This window comes from Oreochromis niloticus, linkage group LG4 (genome assembly GCF_001858045.2).
Source record: "Oreochromis niloticus isolate F11D_XX linkage group LG4, O_niloticus_UMD_NMBU, whole genome shotgun sequence".
Taxonomy (NCBI): Eukaryota; Metazoa; Chordata; class Actinopteri; order Cichliformes; family Cichlidae; genus Oreochromis; species Oreochromis niloticus.
Window position 1 is genome coordinate 5,520,519 of NC_031969.2, and position 27,759 is coordinate 5,548,277.

The following is a 27,759-nucleotide window of genomic DNA, read 5'->3' on the forward strand; positions in this document are numbered from 1 at the left end:
TCAGCTGAATATGTCAGAAGTCACTGTCAAGGCTGTGAGGCCATCAGCAAAGGTGGACCCAAACGCAGAACCAACAGAGACTGGTGTCAAGTTTCACAGTCTTTACATTTACACACAAAACTAAGCGTGAAGGTAAGTAGCACAGGTACACAGACAATTTTTTCTGATTACCACTAGCAGCTGTAGACGTGGGAAGAACGATCCAGATATCAATACCAAGATTGGTATCTGATCGATACAGCGCAATAGTATCGATACTTAGTTTCTATCCTCTCGGTTCAGTATGTAGCTCACTGGTGCAACACTAGCAGCTGGTCTGTTTGAACTGGAGTGGATAAACTTGATGGCAAACAGGTGCTACGACCGAAGAGCGGGAAACTATAGAACTCCACCCTAAAGGGGAGGAGAAAGGCAGCATGCCCTCTCAGGTTGGAGGAGAAAGAAACTGAAACTATGACAGCCATGAAGACATTTTTCTTTCAGTTTGCTGTATGATAAGATGATGTTTTTGATTTTTGCTCTTTTTAAAAAAACACAATTTATTTTTTAAATTGAAATAAAAGTGTCAAATGAAAGGAAATACCTTTATCATTGAGCTTTACAGGGAGGGGATCTGGTAAGTCTGTACTGTTGGTTTTGCAAGCTTTTTGTAAGTTTTGATATATCTTCTTCCTGTCAGTTTGACTGTGCCTCCATTGAGCAAAAGGGCTGATTTAAACAAAACTAAAATATTGATATTATCTGATATTTATGCTTTATTTAATGTTAATAAAGTAAAAACAAAAAACAGTATGATTGTAAAGAAAACAGCTTAAACTGAGAAAAAAAGTGTTTAATTGTATTTTTACTCCAATTTATAGGTACATATAAATAGTTTCTACAGCCACTGCAAACAAAATTCACCCTTTTGTGCTGCTTCACTTTTCCCATTAACTGTTTGAGAGGCAAACTTGACTCTGTAGAAGCTCACAAGCAGTCGAGAAGACGGCCCGGTCCATTTTAGCTTCCTGAGGAAGTACAGCCTTTGTTGGGCTTTCTTCACAAGGTGCCACCAGGTCAGGTCAGATGTTATGTGGACACCCAGAAACTTGATGTTGTCCACATGCTCTACTCCTGCAATCCACAATGGCCTCCTTGTTCTTGCTGGTGTTCAGGACGAGGATGTTGTCTAAGCACCACTGTGTCAGGTGTTGGATCTCCTTTCTATAGTCAGTCTCATCATTGTCTCGCAAACTTCACAACTGTGTTAGTGAAATGAATGGCAGAACAATTGCGAGTAAAGACATTGAATAAGGCCGGGCTGAGCACACAGCCCTCTGGGGTGCTCGTCTTCAGGACCAGTGTGGAAGATGTCCAGCTCCCCATTCTTACCGCCCGAGGCCTGATGGAGAGGAAGTCTCTGATCCAGTAGCGCGGCGAAGTCGACAGACCCAGGTTATGAAGCTTCAGAGCCAGCTTATTCAGGATCACAGTGTTGAAAACAGAGAAGAAGTCAACAAACAGCATCCTAACATAAGAGTTGTGATGTTCCAGGTGGGTCAGAGCTTACATCCTGTGTTGAACTTTCCACCTGTATGCAAGCTGATGTCTGTCCAGACCAACATGGATGCGCTTGGTCCTTGATGTGCTTCTGAACGATCCTCTCACAGCACTTCATAATTGCTGAAGTCAGGGCCACAGGACTATAATCACTGAGGCAAGAGACAATCTTTTGGGTACAGAGGATTTAAGGCAGACAGGTTGAAGATGTCCAGAAAAACTTCTGCCAGTTAGTCAGGGCACGCCTTCAGAGTCCTGCCTGACAGCTCACACGAGAGTGAGTTTAAATGTTTTGTTAATAAAAACATCCCCGTCTGATTCTGCATTATATAACCCTCCGGGGCTGCACGTTCACATCCGTCCGCTAGAGGGTGCTGCGGGCCCTCATTGTAGAGCCACCCTCGTAGGCTCCTGACCCGCGTTCACCCGTACTGTACAGGCATGGGGGAGGACCGAGCATAGAGAACTAGTAAACGCTGTGGAGTTCCCTGTGCACACCGTGGCCATGACTTTGACAGTACCGGCTAGCGGACGTTGCTCTCCCGTCTCCAGGCACCTGAAAGCGGACCGGTAGAGGAGGCTACACCGGAGGGAGAGGCATTAGCTGACGCCGGCTCGAGTCGGTAAAGCAGCTTTTATTTGATTTTTTAACGTGTTTGTTGAGCTTGTTTCTTCACGTGATAACTCTGCCGCTCCTCGTTCAGCGGTTTTACGTGGACGCTACCGGGAGGCGTTTTTATTTGAGCGGTGGGGTGCAGTTGAGTGAAACAGTTTGACACTTCCAGCGAAAACAGGCTGCAAGCTTCTCCTCGGGGACGCCGGTGCAAGGTGAGCGCTGTCCTCACGTCAACCCCGGGCTGCGCCGGCCTGCTCCCTGCCTGCTGTACTCCAGCGTTAGGGAAACGCGTCGTCGTCGTCTGGCCAGTGCACTGCAGCTCTGTGACGTCCCCACGTTCACCTACACCGGCTTCCTCTTATTGTCACCGCGCTGTGTGAAACTAGTTACTCTACATTCTGCAGTCAGAGGTGAACGAGGAAGGGGGAAAGATGTGACAACTATGTTGTGTCTGCGTGTGTATATAGTGTAATCTTCACCGTCACTGTTCGCTCCTTTGCTGTGACATGTCCCCATAGGTCGGTCTGTCCGTGGGCGCTTGCGTGCCAAAGTTTGCCTGAAAAGCTGCTGGAGGATTCAGAGCCATACATGTCTCATAGGGCGGTGTCATGTATGAAATGTGGCTCCCAGCCAATAGCTGCTTCTATAGGGAGAGGCCTGGTATGTGTGTTTATGCCATTATGCACTGGGTTGCACATATAGGTATTATTAGCAGTCTGTTGTACTTCTCTGGAGTAAGAGTGTGCGTTTGTTTGTCGTTAATGTGCGGCCTCACAATTGTTATTTCCATTAGTATTCATATGACCGCCCTCCAGGGTTCCCTGAGTGTTTGCTAAACATGTGGACCAGTCAAAGGGGGGCTCAGTCACTTATTTTCTATCCAGAGTTGTAGTTCCAGACACCTTTAAGTCAGGGATGTCAATGTCCTTTTCTATGGTTTGCCACTTACAGCCCACATGATAAATGTGTAAAACTGGAGAAAAAGTTCTCACAGCTGAAAATGTAAAGTTTTCATAATATTGTATGTAGAAAATTCCCTTTTTTTCTTTTTGTTTTTTAAACTGTGGACTCACTGTAAAAAGCTTTATTTTTTATTGATATCAAGTAATGTTATTAGTGTTACATTAATAGGCTGTAAACCTTATCTTGAAAAAAGACAGAGTAAAAACTGATTTTGGCTTCTTACTGATTCACAAGGGGTTACCACAGCAGGTAGCTCCACATAAAAATTTTGTTAAAAAAAATGTATGTTTGCCAAATGTGTAAACCACTTCACTGAAGAAAAGAAATTACTCAGTATTATTCTTTTATATGTACTGTAACATCCGCCTTGAGCTAATCAGTGATTCATAACTTTGTAAAGTTACCTGCTTCAGTGACTACTCAGTGCCTAGCAGAAGCTCCTGGCTACAGCTGCCTGTGTCGGCACACCTGTCAATCACAGCAGCCACCCCTGTCTTAGAGCCTTAACTTAATCCAAATGGGTATGTCATAGAAGCATCTGAGGTTGTTATAGTGGAGGAATTAAGATGATATTCCTCCACCGTATTATCATCATTAAAATCATATTACAGTATATTTAATCAAAGTATTCACTCACCCATCCAAATAATTGAATTCAGGTGTTCCAGTTCCTCAACCACAGGTGTATAAAATCAAGCACCTCGGCATTTGTGAAGGAATGTGTTGCTCTAAGGACCTCAGTGAAATCCAGTGTGGTACTATGATAGGATGCTACCTGTGCAACAAGTCTGGTCAGTATACTCAGTGACAATCAGTCGCTACAGACCTCCAAACTTCATGTGGCCTTCAGATTAGGTCAAAAACCGTGTGTAGCTTCATGGAATGGGTTTCCATGGCTGAGCAGCTGCATCCAAGCCTTACATCACCAAGCACAACGCAAAGCGTCAGCTGCAGTGGTGTAAAGCACACCACCACTGGACTCTAGAGCAGTGGAGACGTGTTCTCTGGAATAACATATGGCACTTCTCAGTCTGGCAATCTGATGGATGAGTCTGGGTTTGGCAGTTGCCATGAGAACGATACGTGTGACTGCACGTAGAGGGGGAATTATGGTGTGGGGGTGTTTTGGGCTCGGCCCCTTTATTCCAATGAAAGGAACTGTTAATGCTTCAGCATACCAAAACATTTTGGACAATTTCATACCCCCAACTTAGTGGGAACAGTTTGGGGATGGCCCATAAAGATGGATGAGTGAGTTTGGTGTAGGAGAACTTGACTGGCCTGCACAGACTCCTGACCTCAACCTGAAAGAACACCTTTGATAAATTAGAGTGGAGACTGTGAGCCAGGCCTTCTCCTCATCCCCTTACAAATGCACTTCTGGAACAATGGTCATGAATTCCACAAAACACTCCTAACCTTGTGGAAAGTCTTCCCAGATGAGTCGAAGCTGTTATAGCTGCAAAGGGTGGGCTGACATCATATGAAACCCTGTGGATTAAGAATAGGATGTCACTCAACTTCATGTGTGTGTATGACAACAGATGCTTTTGGGAATATAGTGTATCTGTTGTGACTTGTGTGTCTGCGGTCCATTTTCATAGATTTGTAGGACTGAATGTGAGCTTGTACAAAGACAGTGATGAAGAACTGAAGGACTATAGGAATTTTTTTACACATCTTTATTCATTTATCATTTTAAATAAAATACTGTCAGAGCCACAGCTGCGTATGAAACAAATTAATTAGTGTGAATGCTTGAAAAGCATGTGGCACTGCATTTTTAATGCAGTGCCACTCGAGGGTCATCTATAATTTTTTTTAATTTTTTAACCCAAATGTAAATAAAATCTGTGCTTTTCATCAGTCTAAATAATGCATGTTATGCAGGTGTTTCTCTTATGTTAAACATCTGCTGAAATTTTGTCCTCATACATAAGAGAAATATAACTCTGTGTTTTTTGTCTATGCATTTCTTTATTGGGTGAGTCAAACCAGCAGATCACGACAGATACTGCTAAAATATAAAACATAAATATGCCGCCCCACCAACACACACAGCTATTACCCGTTTGTTGTTTTTATTCTTAAGATGAATTATTCTTGAATGAAGAGACACTGATTTGACACAAGTAAAAATATGGTTGATTGTGTTTATTGTTAGTTAAGAATAAGTTAAGTGAGGGTGAAAAAAGAAAAAAAAAGGATGAAGAAGGGAGGGGAGAAAGTAAAATGGAGAGTGATGGAGAGAGGTGGTACGAGAGAAAGGGAGAAGTGGGGAGGTGAAAAGAAAGGGATAGAAAGGAGGAGAGAAAACCCCAACAATCCCCTCTGAGCAAGCACTTGGCGACGGTGGATAGGAAAAACTCCCTTTAAAGGAAGAAACCTATTGCAGAACCAGGCTCAGGGAGGGTCATCTGCCTTGACTAGTTGGGGGGTGAGGGAGGGGAGAAAGAAAAATGGAGAGTGATGGAGAGAGGTGGTATGAGAGAAAGGGAGAAGAGGGGAGGTGAAAAGAAAGGGATAGAAAGGAGGAGAGAAAACCCCAACAATCCCCTCTGAGCAAGCACTCGGCGACGGTGGATAGGAAAAACTCCCTTTAAAGGAAGAAACCTATTGCAGAACCAGGCTCAGGGAGGGTCATCTGCCTTGACTAGTTGGGGGGTGAGGGAGGGGAGAAAGAAAAACGGAGAGTGATGGAGAAAGGTGGTACGAGAGAAAGGGAGAAGTGGGGAGGTGAAAAGAAAGGGATAGAAAGGAGGAGAGAAAACCCCAACAATCCCCTCTGAGCAAGCACTTGGCGACGGTGGATAGGAAAAACTCCCTTTAAAGGAAGAAACCTATTGCAGAACCAGGCTCAGGGAGGGTCATCTGCCTTGACTAGTTGGGGGGTGAGGGAGGGGAGAAAGAAAAACGGAGAGTGATGGAGAAAGGTGGTACGAGAGAAAGGGAGAAGAGGGGAGGTGAAAAGAAAGGGATAGAAAGGAGGAGAGAAAACCCCAACAATCCCCTCTGAGCAAGCACTTGGCGACGGTGGATAGGAAAAACTCCCTTTAAAGGAAGAAACCTATTGCAGAACCAGGCTCAGGGAGGGTCATCTGCCTTGACTAGTTGGGGGGTGAGGGAGGGGAGAAAGAAAACGGAGAGTGATGGAGAAAGGTGGTACGAGAGAAAGGGAGAAGAGGGGAGGTGAAAAGAAAGGGATAGAAAGGAGGAGAGAAAACCCCAACAATCCCCTCTGAGCAAGCACTCGGCGACGGTGGATAGGAAAAACTCCCTTTAAAGGAAGAAACCTATTGCAGAACCAGGCTCAGGGAGGGTCATCTGCCTTGACTAGTTGGGGGGTGAGGGAGGGGAGAAAGAAAAACGGAGAGTGATGGAGAAAGGTGGTACGAGAGAAAGGGAGAAGTGGGGAGGTGAAAAGAAAGGGATAGAAAGGAGGAGAGAAAACCCCAACAATCCCCTCTGAGCAAGCACTTGGCGACGGTGGATAGGAAAAACTCCCTTTAAAGGAAGAAACCTATTGCAGAACCAGGCTCAGGGAGGGTCATCTGCCTTGACTAGTTGGGGGTGAGGGAGGGGAGAAAGAAAAACGGAGAGTGATGGAGAAAGGTGGTACGAGAGAAAGGGAGAAGAGGGGAGGTGAAAAGAAAGGGATAGAAAGGAGGAGAGAAAACCCCAACAATCCCCTCTGAGCAAGCACTTGGCGACGGTGGATAGGAAAAACTCCCTTTAAAGGAAGAAACCTATTGCAGAACCAGGCTCAGGGAGGGTCATCTGCCTTGACTAGTTGGGGGGTGAGGGAGGGGAGAAAGAAAAACGGAGAGTGATGGAGAAAGGTGGTACGAGAGAAAGGGAGAGGAGGGGAGGTGAAAAGAAAGGGATAGAAAGGAGGAGAGAAAACCCCAACAATCCCCTCTGAGCAAGCACTCTGCGACGGTGGATAGGAAAAACTCCCTTTAAAGGAAGAAACCTATTGCAGAACCAGGCTCAGGGAGGGTCATCTGCCTTGACTAGTTGGGGGGTGAGGGAGGGGAGAAAGGAAAAAATGGAGAATGATGGAGAGGTGGAAGGAGAGAAAGGGCAAGAGGGGAGGTAGAGGGGTGAGGAGATAGAAAAGCGGTGGAGGAAAACCAGGCTACACCACCTTATGATCAAGTGAGGAAGCAGGAGGGTCCCTCCTCCTGAAAAACCAGAAGCGTTTCTTCTTCTTTTTCAGGCACTGTTCCTGGAGCTCTTTTTTCTGTAGGATGAGGGTTTTCAGGTCTTCAGTTGTTACTGTAATTTCCTCCTCAAGTTTCTTGCATTTTTTCTCCAGTTCTTCTAATTGTGCTTGTTTTTCTTCAAGCTTTTCTTTCAGATCTTTAGATTTTGCCTCCTGTATTAGCTTTTCCTCGTGCATGTCTGTATTCCTCTGTTGTACTTTGTTGTACATGTCTTCTAACTCCTCATTTCTGCTCTGGATTTCTTGAAGCATACACTTCAGGTCATTATGCGCTTTCTCCAGTTCTTGCTCTTGAACCTGCATGTCATTGTTTTTGCACTTCAACTTGTTATTAAGTTCCTTGAGCTCTGCGTTCTTTCTCAGCATGTCATTGATCCTATATTGCATGCCTGAGCATTGTTTTTTCAGTGTTCTCCTTTCTCCTTCTAGTTCAATGGTTTTCTCCCTCATTTCATTATGAGATGCGAGTATTTCTAGACTTTTCCTTTGTAAGTCTTGGAGAGTAAGTTGTGTCTTTTCCTAGGGCTGTTCGATATAACGATATATATCGGATGACGATAGAAAAACGTCTATCGTTTCATTTTACGCTATCGTTTGTTTCGTGGTGTCGCAAAATAAACTGTTTACGGCAATATTTTTTCATCATTTTGATGGTCACTGTAGTGTCTATATTAATTTCTTAAAGTTCTCTCTTTCTCTTATATTTAATATAACCACACTACGGACGGACAAGCGCTTGTTTTTTATGCGTTTTCGTTAGCAACAACGACGGTAAAACCACGGCGTGTCCGCTTGTTTATTTTCCACATAAACCTTTCACAATAAAGCTCAAGATCCTGTTGAGGCTTTTCAAAATAAAACGAGTCACGTGAAAGATGCAGAGTATTAACGGATGAGAAGCAAAAAAGAGCCGCCAGGTGCTAAAAAATAAACCTTAGACTCAAACGTTAGAACAGGCTTTTCCCCGCAGCACGCTGTGTAATAAATACTCACAAAGAAAACGGCGGCCGTTACAACTTACGTCTAAAAATGTATAGTTCCATGCATCAGTTAAAACACTCGACTCCAGGTACACGACGCCCAGCTGGAAACACTTCACGCAAGTCGAGATGCCCGAGATTCACAGAATTTACAGGAAATGTTACATTTTTGTAATTTATATCGTTATATCAACGATAGATGTCTTAATATCGGGATATGAGATTTTGGTCATATCGCACAGCCCTATCTTTTCCTGCATTTTTTCCTGTTGCTCTTTTTCCTGAAGAAGCTCTTGGTTTTTCTCCAATGCTTCATCAAGCTGTACTTGCAGCTGCTGATTCAGGTTGACAGCGTGTTCGAGATTCCCATGGGTCTCCAGACTAACAGCTTGTGCTTGTTGAAGCTGGCAGGACATTGTTCTTAACTCATGGATGTTCTGCTTCTTTTGTGTCATCAGGCTTACAATCCGCTGCTTAGCTTGATTAAACATTACTCCCCAGCCCTCATTTATGATGTCCACGTTGGGCTGCTTCTGTTGGTTCACGAGCATTTCCTTGTGCCTTTCTTCCAAGTCTTTATTTCGGCCTTCCAGTTCTCTGTATTCAGTTTCCAGTTGTTTCTTCTCATGAACCACTTGTGCATTTGTGTGCAGTGTTTCATTAATCCTTACTTGCAAGACGTCATTTTGTTTCTTCATGTTGTAAAGTTTCCATTCCATCTCTTTCTCCTTTATGTCTTGCTGTTTCTTCTCTTGAAGAAGCTCTTGGTTTTCTCCAGGGCTTCATCAAGCTGTACTTGCAGCTGCTGATTCAGGTTGACAGCGTGTTCGAGATTCCCTTGGGTCTCCAGACTAACAGCTTGTGCTTGTTGAAGCTGGCAGGACATTGTTCTTAACTCATGGATGTTCTGCTTCTTTTGTGTCATCAGGCTTACAATCCGCTGCTTAGCTTGATTAAACATTACTCCCCAGCCCTCATTTATGATGTCCACGTTGGGCTGCTTCTGTTGGTTCACGAGCATTTCCTTGTGCCTTTCTTCCAAGTCTTTATTTCGGCCTTCCAGTTCTCTGTATTCAGTTTCCAGTTGTTTCTTCTCATGAACCACTTGTGCATTTGTGTGCAGTGTTTCATTAATCCTTACTTGCAAGACTTCATTTTGTTTCTTCATGTTGTAAAGTTTCCATTCCATCTCTTTCTCCTTTATGTCTTGCTGTTTCTTCTCTTGAAGAAGCTCTTGGTTTTTCTCCAGGGCTTCATCAAGCTGTACTTGCAGCTGCTGATTCAGGTTGACAGCGTGTTCGAGATTCCCATGGGTCTCCAGACTAACAGCTTGTGCTTGTTGAAGCTGGCAGGACATTGTTCTTAACTCATGGATGTTCTGCTTCTTTTGTGTCATCAGGCTTACAATCCGCTGCTTAGCTTGATTAAACATTACTCCCCAGCCCTCATTTATGATGTCCACGTTGGGCTGCTTCTGTTGGTTCATGAGCATTTCCTTGTGCCTTTCTTCCAAGTCTTTATTTCGGGCCTCCAGTTCTCTGTATTTAGTGTCCAGTTGTTTATTCTCATGAACCATTTCTGCATTTCTGTGCAGTGCTTCATTAAGCTTTACTTGCAAGACTTGTTGGTTCTTGACAAATCCATTGTGCCTTTCTTCCAGCTGTTTATTTTGGGTCTCCATTTGTCTGCACTGCTCTTCAAGTTGAATCTTTTCTGCTTGGATTTGTTTAATCCTGTCCTCTAGATTTTGGTTTACCTGCCTACTTTCAGCGGATGCCCTTCGGACGGGTAAAACGTCATTTGGGGAATTTGGCTGTGCAACCTCGAGAGGACAGCCAGCGTAAGCTTGTGGTTTTTTGCTGTGTTTTCTTTCAGACATGTTGAAGTCTTGATAAAATGACTGTGTAAAAGAGCCAACTGTTTCAAAATGTTTCTAAGGTGTATGCTTGAATGCTGTCAACACGAGTGCTGCAAATAAACGGACTAAAAGTTTAGGATTGCACCCCTATTTAAGCCTTTTGGATCAAAGGCATATATGTGCCTTTGATCTGAAAGAACCATCATAGTAATGATGTCATAGGAATTAGGCTGTCACATGACATATATGAATGAGGATTCTTTTTTAGTCTGAATGCTGATTAAGCATCCACAGTATTGTTCTTTAAATCTTTATTAGTGTGAATGCTTGAAAAGAACAGTATTGTTCTTCGAATCTTTATTATTATTTTTCCGTACGTTTTTTGGACTCTATCTCCTTCAAAACCGTTCAACTTAGGAAAAACCATTCAAACACCATTAGATTCCTCTTCTTTTGGACATGTGTGCTTGTATTTTTCTCATTTTTAACATTTATATTTTTAAATTTATTCAACTTTTTTTCAACAAAAATTTCCCATGTATTTCAATGGGGAGATCCTTCAAATTCTCCTTCAACTTACTCCTCTTTCAACTGTATCTACTTCCACATACGTTGACATAGAGCCACCATTCAAACTTTAAAACGAAGCCAAGACGTTCAACTATTCAACTTGTATTTATCTTTTCAATATCTATTATACTTTTTCTTCAGTTCCAGTTTAAGTTTCATGATGTTTTTCATCCGTTTCAGAGTTTATAATGGGTGTGTATGGGACGGAATGTTGGGGCTAGAGTGAGACAGCTCAACTGCTAGAGTGAGAGGAGGGGGGGAATTAATCTTAAAATCTTTTCTTAAAACTGCTGCTGTGTCCACAATGTTCGCTCTACAGCCATCATTTTACCCTCAAAACGTAGCCATCGCTGTCCTCTTTCATCCAATGTGTTTATTATTGTAATAGGTGTTATGGTTCTTTCATAAATGTCACCAATGCACAGCCTCCTCCCTCCAACTCTTCCATAGACTCCAATGTTAAAATGGCTCAGAAGGTTTGTCTGAAAATCAGAAGTACAGGCTGTCTTTACACTGTCACCACATCCATATAATAAACTCCACAGGCATGAAAATTGAGAATTCAGTAGACTAGACATTGCTGCCGCTCACGGTGAAAGAATTTTGTCAATACGACTTGTACTTTTCATTTGGGAGCGATTTGTTTCGGGCTGACTTTTCTGTTCATTTTAAGCAGCAAAAGTGAGGCGCATGTCTGTGTGCGTGTGTATGGAGCCATTGGGTGCAGTCACTATAGCAACCAGGCTCACACCTGCCTGCCTAATGAGCTCTGTCTCTCACTCTGCCAATATTCATCTTAAACACTTCTCTTTCAACTGCTGCTGTGTCCACAGTGTTTGCTCTACAGCCATCATTTTACCCTCAAAACGTAGCCATTGTTCTTCTCTTTCCAACACCGTGTCTTTCAAAGCTCAGACATTTAAACTTTTTAAACTGTGTGGATCCAAGTGGAGGGATCACATTTTAGTCATTCAGTGATTTAAAGAATATGAACTTTTAATATTAATTCAGATGTTTTCTGACTCTAAATTTTCTTTTCTCATTTCTTAGGTTTTTCTAATTTACATTTAAAACTTTTTCAGCTATTTTCCAACTTCTTCTGTGTGGATGTCAGCTTTTAGCAGTTCAGCACTTTTTTTTTTCAGGCGAAAACTTCTGTATTTTTCATTTCATTCAAAATTTTTAACTTAAATTCAGCAATTAATACATTCAGATTCAGCCGTTTGAAAATGTATTTGTCTTCAGGAGTTTCCCCTCAGCTTTGGTTGCACCTCAGTGCCAGAGCTTAATAAATCCTTTCCAGGGTGCTTTTCATATATTTTTTTCTGTGTACAAAGCAACTCAGAGGCTTTCTTTTTACAAAGAGTTGTGTTTTTTTCTTTAAGGAATATTGCTGTTCTTAGTCCCTGTAAGGGAATTACAATGAATGAGTGGATGGAAGGAATGAATTACAAAGCAAAGAAAGGCCATGTAAGTTTAAGCCAGCGTACACGTACAAAGCTTTAATCCCTGCCAGCAGCTACAGGTGACCTCTTTGTGATATCCTCATTCTCCCTCCTCTGCTGCAAGGCCTGCGTCCTTTTTCTGAGGTTCGGGGTTAATGTGTAGCAAGAATGGGATGGAGGCGGAAGTGGCATCCCCTCCATCGCCTGTCCACCCTTCACCCACTGATCCAGTCTCAGCGTGAGGGTTGCTGAGTGTGTTTGTCCGACCTTGGTTACATAATGTGTGGAGGCAGCCGTTGCCCCAGTCCTCTGAGGTCCCTCTGCACGCTCGCATCACACAGATGTAGACAAGCGTGTGCGTTGGAGGGGTGGGGTTAAGTGTCAACATGGACCACAGGAATGTTGTTGAAGTGCTTTTAGATGTACATTTAGAATTTCACTGCAAGTAGTATTTAGGTGGACAAAGTCAAGGCTGATGTGTTTCAGGCAAGAAAATGTTAAGAAAAGTGACAACTTGAGCCAGTTTTGCCCTCTGCAATTGTAATTCAACCTAGGACTGGGCGATATGACCCAAAATTCATATCTCGATATTCTTTTAGCTGGATGGCGATATACGATATATATCTCGATATTTTTTTAAAGCCATAAAGTAAGAACAAAAAGAGAGTTCTTATTTAAAGCTGTGTCCCAGATGTCACACAGGCACTTTTATTAACATACAGCGTAGATGTACATGAAAAAATTACTCAAAAATAAATTATGAGTATTTATTAAATAATAATGCTCCATAAATAAAAGAAAACAATGTTGTTTTTGTGCATAACAAAGAGCTCACAATTGTGCAGTCAAAATGTAAACTAACAGACACTGAGCATAATAACAAAGACAGATTTCACAGCTGCTCTGTTCCCAACTTCTACTGCGTGACTGACAGCCTGGAGTTTGAAATCCGCTTCGTAACCATGTCTCTGAACAGGTGCCATTTATGGTCCTTATACACACACAATACGGTAATATTACGTTGAAGCACAGTACGTGTCACTCCGCGAGGCTCCAGACTACGGTAGCCGTAATGCTCCGACAATCCATCAAGCGGTGCAGCTCCGTAGCTTACCAAAGTCAAACTAAAACATTTATTGACGTATTGCTGAGCGCCGTGTATCACATAAAATCGGTTCGGGGTCATCAAGCACAACCAGAATTCATACATAAGGCGCGCAGTCAACTTTTGAGAAAATGAAAGGATCTTAGGCCGTGCAGCCCTTGTGGGGTGCATGGCGTTAGCGCGGTTAGCTTGTTAACACGTTAACACGTTGACGCCGTCCAGCCCCATGCACGGGGCGATGCGCGTTAACTCGTTAACGGAGATTTGCCGTGTCCATCTTGTCGCTGCCTGCAGGTGAAGCGATGGGGGAGGAGGGGGAGTTGTGTTCAGTGAAGGAGAGAGGCGACGAAAGAGAGGCAAACTTGGGGCTCCACAAGTATAATTATAACGTAACATATACTATATCGATATAAACGATATTGTCACATCTTATATCTCGTATAAAAATATATCGATATTTTTAAAAAACTCGATATATCGCCCAGCTCTAATTCAGCCTGGGTAAACTAGCCTGTCTTCTCTAGGAACTCTCTATGTCGACATTTTAGTGCAAACAATGGCAAAAAGAAACAGTTTTAAATAGCTCCATATAGCATTATGGTGACTTTAACCTTCAGGTCAGTGTATTGACCTTGAAGGAGAGGTCAGAGGTCAAAGGTGACATATTTTAGATCTTTATACAGTGCGTTCTGTATGTTTATGATACACACCACTCTTGTAAGAATCACATTTTCCAAGTTCTAAGACTTTTTGTCAATATTTGATCAATAAATAAGTTGATCCTGAAGAGCTTGGTGGGTGTAAGGCAAATTGTTAACATGACCCACTCCACACCCGTACAACGTTGATCAGAATGACTTACACGTACCAAAAACATAACCTCCTTGGCAGACGTAGTAAGTTATTAGCAGCTCTGATTCTTAGTGTACTTTTTCTGGGACCTCTACAAGCATTCATGGGCTTTTATTTAGAGATCACGAATGTTTCAGTTGTCCTCAGTCTAAACGTACATGCAGATACAGCTGGCTGATAAAGTCAGATTTCACCTATGCAATCATTCTTTGGAGTTCGTTTTAACTACAAAGGTGTTTGTACATTTTATTGTCAATAAATGAAATGCTTCCATTTCTTTACAGCAGAGTGCTTTTTCTCAACCCCAAAAGTTGTCAGTCGTGGTTTAGTTCAGCTGGAATGATTAAAAAACAAGAACTTGGATCAACAAGAACCATCAAGAGGATTTGATTATTCCTATGGGGGTAAAGGATAGGATAATTATAAGCCACAAGGCTTCAGCCTATTCCTTTTTCGGTTATTGTTTGATTGAGTACTTTTATGTAAAATGATAATCTGTTGTTGTTGTTTTTGACCAAAATAAATATTTCACATTTCAATTTTCAAATTTTAATTTCAAGGTCTTTCCAAATCACCCCCTAAGCAGGGCTTAACCCCCCGTGACCACTCTCATCTCTCTCTGTCTTTTTAAAATTAATTAATTAATTTTTACTCTGTGATGTTTATGTAAATAAGTAATTATTTAAAACAACCGAAATGACAATATAGAGCCGAATAATCGTGATTATGTTCCTTGCTGTAATGGAGCAGCATTCACATGTATTACAAAAGCTCACATTTGTGTTTTTTGTCACTCACAGAAAGGAGTGTAACACGCCCAGACACGGTCAGACGACTAATAGTTTTATAGTAGTTTCAGTGCCTTTTCCCTCCTGCAGAATGTTAATCCCTCATATAAGAAACCATATAAACCTCCAGCTTAACTTTCTCATACAAACCTGTTGAAGGGAAACACTAACATACTGCAGATGGCTTTGTTCTGAAGGATAAAGGAAAAAAAATGGGTTGCCAAATAAACTTTGGCAGCCATTATCATACCTGGGCAGCAGCCCAAGTAAAAATCTGTGTGGGGAAACATTTTTCTAAACTTCATCAATCCTAGTTTGGCATTTTTTACTGCAGCTGTTGTTGCTTATTTACCAGCTTGTACATTAACACTGATAAATCTGCTAATCTTAAATCCTGGCTGATTGACTGGTGCATCTAGAGTCCAAAGTTTGAACACCGGGTTCTCCCAGGATAATAAATTTAAGAGGTCATTACCTTAGCATTCTTTCCCAACAGTTCCCATTTAGTCTGAGCTCTCGATGAGTGCTTTTCTTAAACCCTGTGGTTCAGCTCCGCCCAAGCCATCTTGGCTGAGTTGAGGTTGCTAATTGCGGACTGCAACATGGCATTGCTCTGCTTTTTGGTCAAAGAGGCCTTACAAAGTGTAGAGATGTTTGGTCCAGCTCTGCTTGGACTTTAAATGCATTAAGAAGGCAACAAAGGAAACCGATAATTTTTAAGATGCCTCACCTGTTCACTCAGAACCATTCCAGGGGATGACATATGACCCTTCATTATTATTATTATTATTATTATTATTATTATTATTATTATTATTATTGTTATTATTATTGTTGTTGTTATTTTATTTTTAATTGATTTGAAGTCAAGTTTGAAGTGGTGGTTAGCACTGTTGCCTCACAGCAAGAAGGTTCTGAGTTCAATTCCACCAACAGGGCAGGGTCTTTCTGTGTGGAGTTTGCATGTTCTCCCCGGGTACTCCAGCTTCCTCCCAAGACATGCACTTAGTGGTGATAGATTAAGTGGAAACACTAAATTGTCCATAGGTGTGAATGCAGGAGTGAATCTGAGCGAAACTGGTTGTCTCTGTCTATGTGTTAGCCTCACAACAGACTGGCGACCTGTCCAGGGTGTACCCTGCCTCTCGCCCTATGATAGCTGGGATTGGCTCAAGCGCCCCACGTGACCCTGAAAAGGATAAGGGGAAGCGAATGGATGGATGGATGATTTGAAGTCTTCAGTTTTGTCCTATGATATAAGAACTGTAAGCACTAGTTAGTGTGAGCGCACTTTTGACAAAAATAGCTGTAATGTTCTCTTTTATGGTTGTTCACCCACAGACTCAGGTGATTATTGGTACTTTTCCACAGCTTTTTTGGAATCATATTTTTCTGTTAAAGCAGCTTCTGTTTAACATGCCACATTCACATAAGTACTTTCTTCTATGATTTTAAGTGCTTATTAACTAACATTCACACACTGATGGATGCATCAAAGTGCAACCTAGGGTTAACATCTTGCCCAAGGATATTTGGCACGCAGACTAGGGGGAGCCAGGGATTGAACCACCAACCTTCCGATCAGTAGATGGCCTGCTCTACCTCCTGAGCTACAAACACCCACTGTTGAACTGTACTTTATTGTTTGTACTTGAAAACCAGTTGTTGACTGTATACAGACACTGATACAAAATATACTGCACTGAAATGAAATGCATGTCAGTCTGGACCTTTGTTTGAGGAAATTCTCTCTAACTGGAGTTCCTATAGCAGTGCTATTCAGTGTGAGTTGAATACCACTGGTGTTAAAATGTGAGCACAGCCCAACTTTGTTCAAATAATGTAAGCCCTGTATATTTTTACCTATTGTGATTAAGCACATAAATGAATGAAACTTGGTGTTAGTAGTGTGAAGCTGGGTTGTTTAACAAAAAACTAAAGAAAAGGGACTTATTGTTAGTTATTGATACTCTTGCCTGATGTTGCATTATTTGACACCTGGGAGAATCTTTCAACAGCAATGGGCACAAAGGAGCTGAACTTGACAAATGTTTGTCTGTCTTTGTGCCACAGCTATTATTTTGCTCACTTTAATCAGCTCAAACCTCAGGGAAATCATGCATCTCATCCATGTGTTTCCACATTTGCTGTTACACAGTGATTGGTCAAACGGGGACATTTATGTCGGTCGTTCATTTCATCAGTTGTCATGTGACAGCCCCGATCACCAGTGCGGTTCTGTTTTCCTTTGAACTGCACTGGTTGGCCTGTTGCTGTGTTCAGTCTTCTCCCTCCATCCTTGGAGCTGTTGCAGCACAGTTGCTGCAGCTCTCAAGGGCTTTGTATTGTTTCAGGGCAGAGGAGGAAAACCAAAATTTGAGTGAGATGAGAGAGATTTTATAACAGGCTTTTGTCTCCCCAAGGGAAGTTCTCGCTGACACAGTTACTTAAACATTGTCAGTGAGTAGATGCACGTGCATGTAGTAAGCCACACACACATGCCCACATTCACTCTCTGGAACCAAGACTGGCATCAGGAGTGGCCACAACGGGAAGTTGCCCAGGGATTAGATTAACAGGACAAGACTCTCTGCTCTGAATGAACCTCTGCAGTGAGCCAGAGGCCTTTGCTCCTCCCTCTGAGGATTTGAGCAGTCCTATACAGTAAAGTTCACACTGTGAGTCTTGAAAGAATATTTTTCAGGCAGCTTGCTGTTTTCAAGATCAGAGACACAAAGAGAGAGAGAGAAACTGACTGCACAGCTGGGAGATCAAAATGGGAGGAGATGGGAATAAGTGCAGGAAAGATCATGCTCCGCACGTGGATCCACGGTGCTGGAAGGATTTGGGGTAGCTCCCCAGCCCCAACTCAAAGAACTGCTGTACTCTGCTGGATTTAGTGAATGTTATCGGCTGCACCGTAGCAACACTGTTGGATATTTTAGGGTCACTAATTATTTCAGCTCTGTGGGACTAATAAAGGCCATCTTATCTTATCTTATCTCTATTCAAAGATCATTCATAGAGGCCCTGTAGGCCCATCTGTCCACCAGTTCTTACAACTCGTTGCAATTCTTCCTGAACTTCTAACTCCATTTCTTATACACTAACAGGAGTGTGTTGTAGTATTTTAACAGTTTTGCTGTGGAACCTCAGCCTGACAGTGCTGTCTTTATAGTTCAGGAATCACCATAGGCCAGCAGCTTTGCACGACTTCTCACCTATGCAATATAATGAGCTGCTACCAGTTCACCAGTTTGTAGATTCAGTGTGTTTTTCCGCTTTGGGTCGACGCCGGCAGCAGCTATTCAAAAGGAAGACTGAGGAGAAAAGTGTTAAGGTGGCTGGTAATGCTCCCTGATATCAGAGCCATGTGATCTGACTTGAGGCACAACCTGTAATAAAGAGCCTTAACTTCCAGAAGATCCATGGATTTTTCCTCCCTTTTTTCTCCTTTTTAAAAGAGAATTTAAACAAAATAAGCTTAATTAATCGTGTACACACATAGACAGTGGTGACCTATATGTTCTCCAGACTTGCAGAAATTTAGTGAAACATAATTAAAGCAGTGCTTTCTGGTCAATTCAGTGATTAAAAAAAATCCAAATTATAATCAAACTGCTCAGTTTCACATGATTTCTATTTCCAGAACACATAAGAAAACATCAAACTGAAAGTATTTTAAGCCTGACTGTGTGTTGTAATTAGTATTAGTATATAGTGTAATAGTATTAAACACAATACTGTAGGCTAATAATAAGGTTTTTATATCTCTATGCAAGTGTAGCACAACTTTAAACTAATCTTTGAAAAGACTCACGATGTTTTCTACTGAGCATGGGTTTACGGGGTCCCAGACACCAAATATTTGAACTCTTGAAAGATCAGGATTTCTTCTATGCAAGTGATTCAAACCATGCTGCAAAATATCACTGACTGTCCTCGTGTTGTGGATGGACTCATCTGTCTGATGTTTGGTGCATTTTGGCGTCTTCTTCCTGCCTTATGGTAGCTTTTGTCTTTGCTGATTGGGAACGCTGGACATGCTAAGTTGTTATTAAGAACAACTTAACTTGCAACATAATTACTGCTTTTGCCACTTCACCTCAACGTAAATGTGTTTCCTTACATAGAGAAATGAGGTTGGAAGTATGCAGGTTTATTCAGATTTCCTGTCTGTTTTCAATTATTCTAATTCATTAACACAGTGGTTCCCAAAGAGCCATTGCATGGTGGGCGCGGCATGAATAAAAAAAAAAAAAAATAGAGTGCTTGGACACTGCTAGCATAATGGACAGTTTTTTTTGACGGGGCTCCCACACAAACGCAAAGCAGAGGTTGAAGCATCACCAGATATGCTTCCAAACCCACTTCCTTCCAAGCCAAAGACTAGAACATGTGATGAAGCGTATCTTGCCTTTGGCTTCACCTGCACAACAGCTGTCATGCCAAGGTAGGTCTCCCCGACAGAATTCGTTTCTCCTGCGTCGGGAGCACATGCTGGGCTCTCCAAATCACGGACGAACAGTATCCCACATTCTTGATTTGTAGTTCACAAACACTTCTTATAACGACTAACTACTCCTGAAATTTTGGAGATTTTAGTGTCAATGCCAGCAGAGGGGACATCCCTGTATGTGCTCCTCTTATTATTGATCATTTTTGTGCATTTTATGGGAGGTAATTTACCCAAAAAACATGCAAAGAATATTAGAACTTCACGATATTAGAACTTCTCCTGCTAGCCTCAGAAATGACAAGCAAGCCATCTGGAAATACTGGAACAAAGAAGACTAAGCTGGCCAAACTAGTTACTTTTGCAGTTGGGATATGCAGCAACCAATGAACGGAAGATTAAGGAGATTGAAACCACTATTTTGGAAACCTGGGGGGACGTGGCCCCCTTAAACACTAAGAATACACGCTTGCAAGGAGGGACGTCACAATACCAGAAATTTAGTAGTCACTGCCAGTAGCGTCATTTTGAAACAGTAACGCAGTGGTTGATCATTTATCTAAAATGTTAAAAATATATGTTTTTGACAAGCACATGAAATGTTATCATAGTTGCCAAGTAGCCTTCTAATATTATAGTTGCATTATGTTCGAATAAAGATTTAATATTGGCTATTAAAAACATTTTAGCCTGTGGAACAGAGTGAAGGAGCCGCTGGACCCAGACATAGATAATCACATCAGACACAAGTGCATTCAGACAAATGGCATTCAGCTAGTCAGCTAATAAAGACTTTAGCCATTTGAAACTGACAAAGTGAAAATTCACTCTGTTATTTTGAAAGGCAAAATGACATCTTCCTGTTTCTCCCAAATTAAAAATATGACGAGTGGTGTTGCTGAACCTCTTTTTTTTTTTTTTTTTTTTTTTAAACCATCTATCCAGATGCAAATTTGAAATCCTTCTCCTCACATACAAAGTGTTGAATAATCGGGTCCCATCTCATATGTTAAAGACCTCATGTTTCTGTATCAACTCACCTCAATAGAGCACTTTGCTCTCATACTGTCGGCTTACTTGTATTTAGAGTATTTAGAAGTAGAATGGGCAGCTTCAGTTTTCAGCTTTTTAGGCCTTCACAGCTCCCAGTTTGGATTCAGAAGTCAGACACCCTCACTACTTTTAAGATTAGGCGTAAAACATTCCTTTTTTTAATAAAGCTTATAGTTAGGGTTGGATCAGGTGACCCTAAATCCTCCCTTGGGATTTTGCTTTAAAAGAAAACTGGTGATAAATTGCAATATATGTTGTTGCAATACTCTGCATATTCAGCCTAAAAATTACAAGAATATCATATTGTGGGGTGTCGGTGGTGTTTATACACCACTCTGCATTTGATCATTAATTATTAATAACCTATGGCTCTCTTCCTCAGTGTGTCTTTTGTCCTGCCTCCCTCCCCTCAACCGTAACTGGTCGCAGCAGATGGCCCCGCCCCTCCCTGAGCCTGGTTCTGCTGGAGGTTTCTTCCTGTTAAAAGGGAGTTTTTCCTTCCCACTGTCACCAAGTGCTTACTTGGCGACAGTGGGAATTTTGGCCTCTTCTCTGTGTTATTGTAGGGTCTTTACCTCACAGTATAAAGCACCTTGGAGGTGACTGTCATTGGGATTCGGTCCTATATGAATGGAAGCATAAAAATTGGTATTGTATAATATTTGTTAATGGAAAATAATCATCATGAAATATTTCTGTTAAATGCATTTTGCATTTTTTTCTTCTTTTTTTCCCCCAGATTTTCTGTGAAGGAAGACGCTTTGCCACATGATGTTTTCCAGTAAATATGTTGGTGAAGAAAGCCGGCCTCCATCTTCATAGCAGCAGGTGGGTTGTCTGTTATTTCGTCTTCATAGCTAAACCGTTCGCTCAAATTCATGCTGATGGTTGAAATTACTCATACTTTGTGTGCCAGTAATTGCACCAACACAGTGCTATTCTGTAATTTTGTTGAAGTGGTTTCTTTATAATATTAAAGATGTTCTGAAACCATGCACCTGGATGTTAAAGTGATTCCTACTATGCATGCTGCAGGGCCCAGGCTCAGGAGTGAAATCACATTAGATTGCATAAAACTAAGGAAAAGCAGATTAAAGAACGTTTAAATAAAACACATAATTGTCAGCAACTCTTTTTATGTCGCCTCTGTATAACTGTGACACAGTCTGCTGGTATGATTGGTGATTTCCAGCAGAAACTGGAAGTGAACTCAGTGTGTGACGCCTTCAGGGCAGAGGGCTGAGCACATTCAGACTACAGCTGAGAAAAGTTTTTGCCATTGAAAGGTCTCAGAGAGAACTTTTTAATTAGGTTGTGAGATGTGTTTTTTTGTGAACCGCTTCACCTTTTTAGTGTTTTCCTTTTCTGCAATAATGAGCATGCTCGTGTTGTAGTGTCAACATACAAAGCAAAATCAAACCAAGAAAAAAGAGGAATCAGAATTAAGATGAGTCTTTGTTATATTTGTTACATCAGCTTGTCTGCATACACTGTAGCTTTGTCTGGCCTGTGTTATTCCTAAAGATTAAATTACACTCAACTTTCTTTCACATTATGAGAAGTCAAAACATCTCCTAAAATATTTTTTGCATTTTAAAGTCAATTATTCTGATATAAATGTAAAGTTTCCAGTTCATTTTAAATAAAATGCAGACAAAATGTAAAAAAAAAAAATGATAAAAGACTCGAACTTTCTTACTCTGATTTTCATTCTGATATTTCTGTTGTTAGAGTCCAACAATAAAAATATATAACAGCAAATAAGCAGAATAGGTTTTCTTTAAAAAGTGAATGTCTGCTAAACAAGAATAAACTCTCTAATCTGTATATTAACACAGAGACCGTAATTGTGATAGGAGGATAGGTGTTTTGCAGTGCAAAAGAACTCATACAATAATATTAAGGTTGAAGGTAATCAAACTATAAGAGTCTCCACAGCATGGATTCCTCATCTTTCTTGTGGGTGTGCTGTTTCACCTGCTCTTGTACTTCCTCGTTAGCTCTGCTGAGTGACTGTGGGGAAGGCAGAGCACAGAGAGCAGTGCAGCAGCAACACTCAGCCAGATGTTCTCTGATGTGATTCCCCACAACAGGACATATTGTGATCTGACATACTGTGTAATTGATGTGATTTTTAATTTTAGTTCTCACGTAGCCTCAAATCATTTTCACACCACTGAGTCCCCAACGATGCAAATTTACAACACACGTTCAGCCCTTCCTGTCTTCCCATTATCATAATTTCCTCACAGGCAACCAAAATCTCATCCAACTGATGTGCCAGCATTATTCAGGAGTCAAATGTAATTAGGGTTTGCCTTGAAAACGCTCACTCACCACTAACAGCAACCCAGCTGTGTGGCTCATGCTTTATGCAGAAACTGCTGGACTGTGGTCATGCAGATGTGGGATTATTGGAACTCTTCCCTGAACAGGGAAACGCCACAGTCAAGTATGGGTCTGAATTTATAAATGTCAAGCAAAGCCCTAGTTGACATACAGGGTGAGCAAAGCCCCCAGCACAGAACAGAATAGGCCTCAATGAAATTATGACCACCTGCCTAATGTCGTGTCGGTCCCCCTTTCGCTGCCAAACCAGCTCTGGCTGCTGGACTCTACTAGATCCCTGAAGGTGTCCTGTGGTATCTGGTACCAGGATTTTAGCAAGAGATCCTTTAATTCTTGTGAGGATGTACGTGGTCTGTAACAATGCTTAGGTAGTTGGGACATGTCAAAGTAACATCCACATAGATTTCCAGGCAGATAATTACTTAAAACATCACATTATCTCTGCTGTCCTGCCTTCTTCCCATATTGTGTCCTGGTGCCAGGTGTTCCACAAGTAAGCAGTTAGAATCAGACAAGGCCGTCTTCTCCCATTGCTCCATAATCCACTTGTGATGCTCATGTGCCCATTTTTGGTGCCCTTAGTGGGGAGCAGGAGTCAGCATGGACACCCTGACTGGTCTATGGCTACACAACCCCATACGCAGTTAACTCTGATGTGCTGTGTAGTCTGAAGCCTAGCTCGTCTGTTGGATTGGACCACAGAGGCCAGTCTTCGCTCCCCATGTGCATTAGTGAGCCTTGGCCACCCATGACCCTGTTGCTGGTTCACCACTGTGCCACTTTTGATAAATGAATTTTAAAGCTGTGACAGTGTTTTGCACCCTGAGCTAAATTAAACCAAAGGTACAGGATAGATGGACCTTTCTTGTTGATTAGTTAAGGGAAACCGTCTTCTTCTTTTGTAACACAACAGCAAAAATATTATTTCTGGGGACATTTGAATCGGATATCAGTCGGACCTTACTCACAAAGCTAGATCAATAACAAGTTGGTCTATATTTAGGAAACCTATACTAAAGAAACACAGTACAATTAGTTCTACACTGTTTATGATGCTGACAGATGGTAGTTTCAAATTTGTCATCTATAAATACAGACTGTAAGATTTATTCTCCTCTGAACTTACAGTGTCCTTTAGTGTTGCATATTTTGGTTCTGAGGACTACATAAATGTGCGAACTCAGACCCTGACCCAGTGGCAGAAATGCTTCAGCCTATATCAAAGAAGATGCACTACTGCAGATTTATAATTACATTCTTTTGTATTTTACCAAGTGTGGAGAAATAAAAGCATGGCCTACTTCACTCTCAGGCACATGTTTCAAAAACCTTTGAAGGTTACCACGTATACAGACAGCTGCACTCTCTAATGGTCATGGTAACTACCTGGATGTCAAAGAGTTCATTCATTTCCACACAAAGGCTACGTTCACACTGCAGGCGAAAGCGCATCAAATCCGACTTTTTTGACCCTATGCGACCCATATCCGATCATGGTATGACAGTGTGAACGGCACAAATCCGATATTTTCAACTGATCTGGGTCACTTTCGTATGTGGTACTGAATCCGATACATATCTGATGTTTTAGAAAGCGACTGCTGTTTGAACGGTCATGTCGCATTAAATCCGTCTTTTACGTCACTGACACAAGACAGACGCCAATTATCAGCGCCGGAGAAGCGCGAGAAGACATCGCGAACGCTTCCTGGCCATCCAGTGTAGATGTTAGTGAAACTGCTGGGAAGACAATGTTGGAGAAACGTGAACATTTTATTTGTACTGTATAATCTGCAGATTCTGACAGAAATCTGCAACTATCCTTTGAAGCACCGCTCCTCTCTAAAACAGCAATAAGGATAATTATTAGGCTATCTACATTATTATGTAAATAACAAAATAACTTAAAGCAAAAATTGGGAAATGTAAAGTCCGAAGTCTTTATATTAAGGGCAATCAGTCAAACAATATTGTTTGCTCTGGGTCTAAACAGAGCGCGTTGTGTGTGACATCTTCTTTTGTGCATGCGGGCCGCTTTGAGCGTTCACACTAGAGCGCGTTTGCTGTCGCATTTTATTTGTAGTGTGAACAAGCAGACAAAAAAATCGGAATTGATCGAAAAATCGGAATTGAGCATTAAGACCTGCAGTGTGAACGTAGCCTAAGTGTTCTTTGCAAGAGCTTTTTTTTTTTTTTTTTTTTTTTTTTTTTTACATTAATAAAACCCCCACATTACTCAGAGTATGTCAGGGAGCTTGTCAGGTGGTCCTTTTTTCAGCTTCTTCAGATTCTTTGTCTTCACCCATGCTGCCCAGCCTCTACCTGTAATAGCCTGCTAATGGGCGTACATCCTGCATACAACCTAAACTGTCCTCTGACCGTCTCGGCTTTCTATACTTTTCGTTGATCCACACTGATTCAGACATTGTCTGTTAAGTGCAGCTGCTGCAGAGTTATATAGGGTTTTTTTATGGGGGGTCAGTATATATATATATATAATATATGTATGTTACACTGTCACCTGTAAATTGATGTAAGTAAATTGTTCCACTAGCCGGCACATACTGGAGCTTTGGCCGGCTCCAATTGGACAAGGTAACAAGCTTGTCCAGTTAGACATCTACTGCACTGCATTGATGGGGCCTTTGTAAATGTGGCTCCATTTCTCATTTTGTTTACTAAAAAAGAAGAAATTAGTGAGGCTGGTCTCTGCCTGTGCAGCTACCCTTGGAAAAATCCAGAAACTATGAGTAATGACCATCAAACCACAGCTTTACTGACAAATACTGAGGCGTCAGAACAGGTACAGGGGAGGCTGTTAAATGTTATCTTTCTGGGAGAAAGAGTTAAAGCTGGTTATCTTTGAATTTGTTGGACAAATGTATAAATGACAAAGAAGCTGAATTATTTTAGAGTCTGACCAAAAAAAATCTGTCTTGAAGAAATGTAAAGCAAAACTGGAGATCAGCTTGATGGTGTCATTTGTTTATACTGTGTGATCGTTTCCCTGTTGTTATTTTGCATGAAATTAGTTGCAATTCATTTACATTTTCATTTGCACCTTCCGCCATGTATAGCCTTACCAAAGAAGACACGGTCTTTTCATTTGATTAAAATCCATCTGGGTTTTCTCACATTGCACATAAATTAGATGAAGCTTTACAGTCACTCGCTGGAAGCTGTTAATGCCTTTGAAGCTTTTTCATGAATGCCAAATATCAGCAGGGTTCTTTCTGCACAAGCTAGAGAAGATTCTACATACTGTAAAATTGCAAATTGACTTCATTATGATAAGACTCTTTTTTCCACACTGGTGAGAATTGGTATATTTCAGCATGTTTGATGTACTTCATTTAGCCTAATATGTTTAGCAGACTGTGTGCTGTGTATGAGTTTAGTTCATCCTAAAGTCATGTGATGATGCCCCCCCATCGTCAGCTGATTGGCTGAAGAGTAGATATGAGATTTGTTTTTATTATCTGTGCATCTTATTTACCTCATTATCCAAATCTGATCCACTTTGCTGCCAAAATGGGGGAAAAAAAACCTCCTTGTTGCGGCCACAATGACTCCAATAGGAAATAACGCCAACAAGTAAGCACTCAACTACTTGGGATTACCAGAAGTATGGGTGATAAGTAGCACTGAAGCAGGAAACCAATAGCACTTGCCATTTTGTCAATATTTTTGTCTGAAGTGCCTACATGAGCCTGAATCAATAGAAAATTATGTTCATCACACCACAGTTGCAGGAAGACTGTTTGTTTTGTTGACAGATCTCGGGGGTTTCTCACTATAATGTCATTCACAGGCAGCTCCAGAGTACATCAGCATTCTGCGCGAAACCGCTGAACAGAATCCCTGTAATCGTTTTTTACCTGGGGGATTTCAGTTGCATGAGCTGGTGTGTTTATTCAGTAATCCCTCCTATTTCCCGAACAGTTTTAAAAAATAAAAACAATCTCAACAAAGAATTGTTCAAACAAAACGCGTATTTGCACACTTGATCACACAGGAGATCAGAGCCGCCGAAGACAGCTTCTGCCCATGGGTGATATCCTCATTCACATTTCTCTGTTTCCAGCGTGTGATGTGATTAGGGCTGTACCCCAGCTGTGCATCAGAATATCCTCAGGGGAAACTTGTTGGTTTTTCCCAGCATGCTTTAGAGTGGTGGTGGGGGAGGGAGGGTGACACTGTGGGGGTCCTCACAGAGCAAAAATGTTTATATTCCAGGAAGGAAAAAGAATTTTAGTTCTTGACTCTATTCTTAATGAACACTGGAAAAAGACCTATTGTACTCATTTCCAGCTGTACATTTTTTTTACACTTGGACTCTACTAGAGTAGCTTTGCATGAGTCATGGTTCAAAATAATCCTTATTTATCTTATACTGGCACTTGGTGCAGGAGCTCAGTTCAGCTGCTGCGTTGGAGTGGTCTCAAGCTCGGAGGCCAGAATCAGGTCAGTGAAGGAGTGAACTTGGACCACTGGGGAAAAAAAAGGCTTTTTGGAGGAGTGAGTGCTGTATGGCGGCTTACTGGTCCGACACTCTTGGGCTGTACGGGCCCCTGCAGCTAAACTGAGTTTGACAGCCCCTGTATAAAACAAAAGAATCAGACTTTATGCTTTTCTGAGTAGACGGACGTTTATCTTTTGGAAGGATTTTGGATCTTTCATCACACCAATGGAAACTTTGGTGTCATTTTTATTTGCATTTGGAGATGCAGCGACCGACTGCGATCATTGCTAGATACATGGCTGCGTGACAGAAAGCCCATCTGACTCAGGCTGACAGTCCTTTCCGTTTCTCCACATTCTAAATCCTCAGCAGTGACTTTTGCGGCTTCAGGCGCGTCTTTGATTGCTATGATTCAGATCCATTTTCTTGGTTGCTTGTGAAATTGGAAACAGCTGGCAAACACCAGAACAGAGCAGCGCATGTGGCTCTAATATAAAT

General features: G+C 41.6%; 2 protein-coding genes across 4 annotated transcripts in view; one reads left to right on the forward strand and one right to left on the reverse strand.

Moving 5' to 3' along the window:
- Positions 1 to 1,037: 1,037 nt before the first annotated feature.
- The window catches only part of LOC100697873 (thyroid hormone receptor alpha), a 115,913-nt gene continuing 89,191 nt past the window's right edge, over positions 1,038 to 27,759 (forward strand). For 2 of the 3 annotated variants that reach the window (XR_269127.4, XM_005468574.4), the window contains exons 1-2: positions 1,039 to 2,162; positions 21,190 to 21,278. The gene's annotated coding sequence lies outside the window, so the exon portion shown is untranslated. Of the gene's footprint in view, positions 2,163 to 21,189; positions 21,279 to 27,759 lie in introns of all 3 variants that reach the window. The other variant, XM_025906706.1, reaches the window with a different exon arrangement.
- On the reverse strand, positions 7,018 to 8,742 carry LOC112846745 (filament-like plant protein 1). Its single transcript, XM_025906707.1, has 2 exons — positions 8,572 to 8,742; positions 7,018 to 7,856 (listed from the first exon to the last, which is right to left on the reverse strand). Exons 1-2 carry the CDS (start codon positions 8,737 to 8,739, stop codon positions 7,257 to 7,259), a joined length of 768 nt encoding a protein of 255 aa, XP_025762492.1. The 5' UTR covers positions 8,740 to 8,742; the 3' UTR covers positions 7,018 to 7,256.

Excerpts from the sequence above, each read along its gene's own strand:
- LOC112846745 (XM_025906707.1), bottom strand. The coding sequence starts at position 8,739 with ATGTCCTGCCAGCTTCAACAAGCACAAGCTGTTAGTCTGGAGACCCAT. Across the intron at positions 7,857-8,571 it reads AGGAAAAAATGCAGGAAAAG|ACACAACTTACTCTCCAAGA; the intron begins ATAGGGCTGTGC and ends CCCTAGGAAAAG.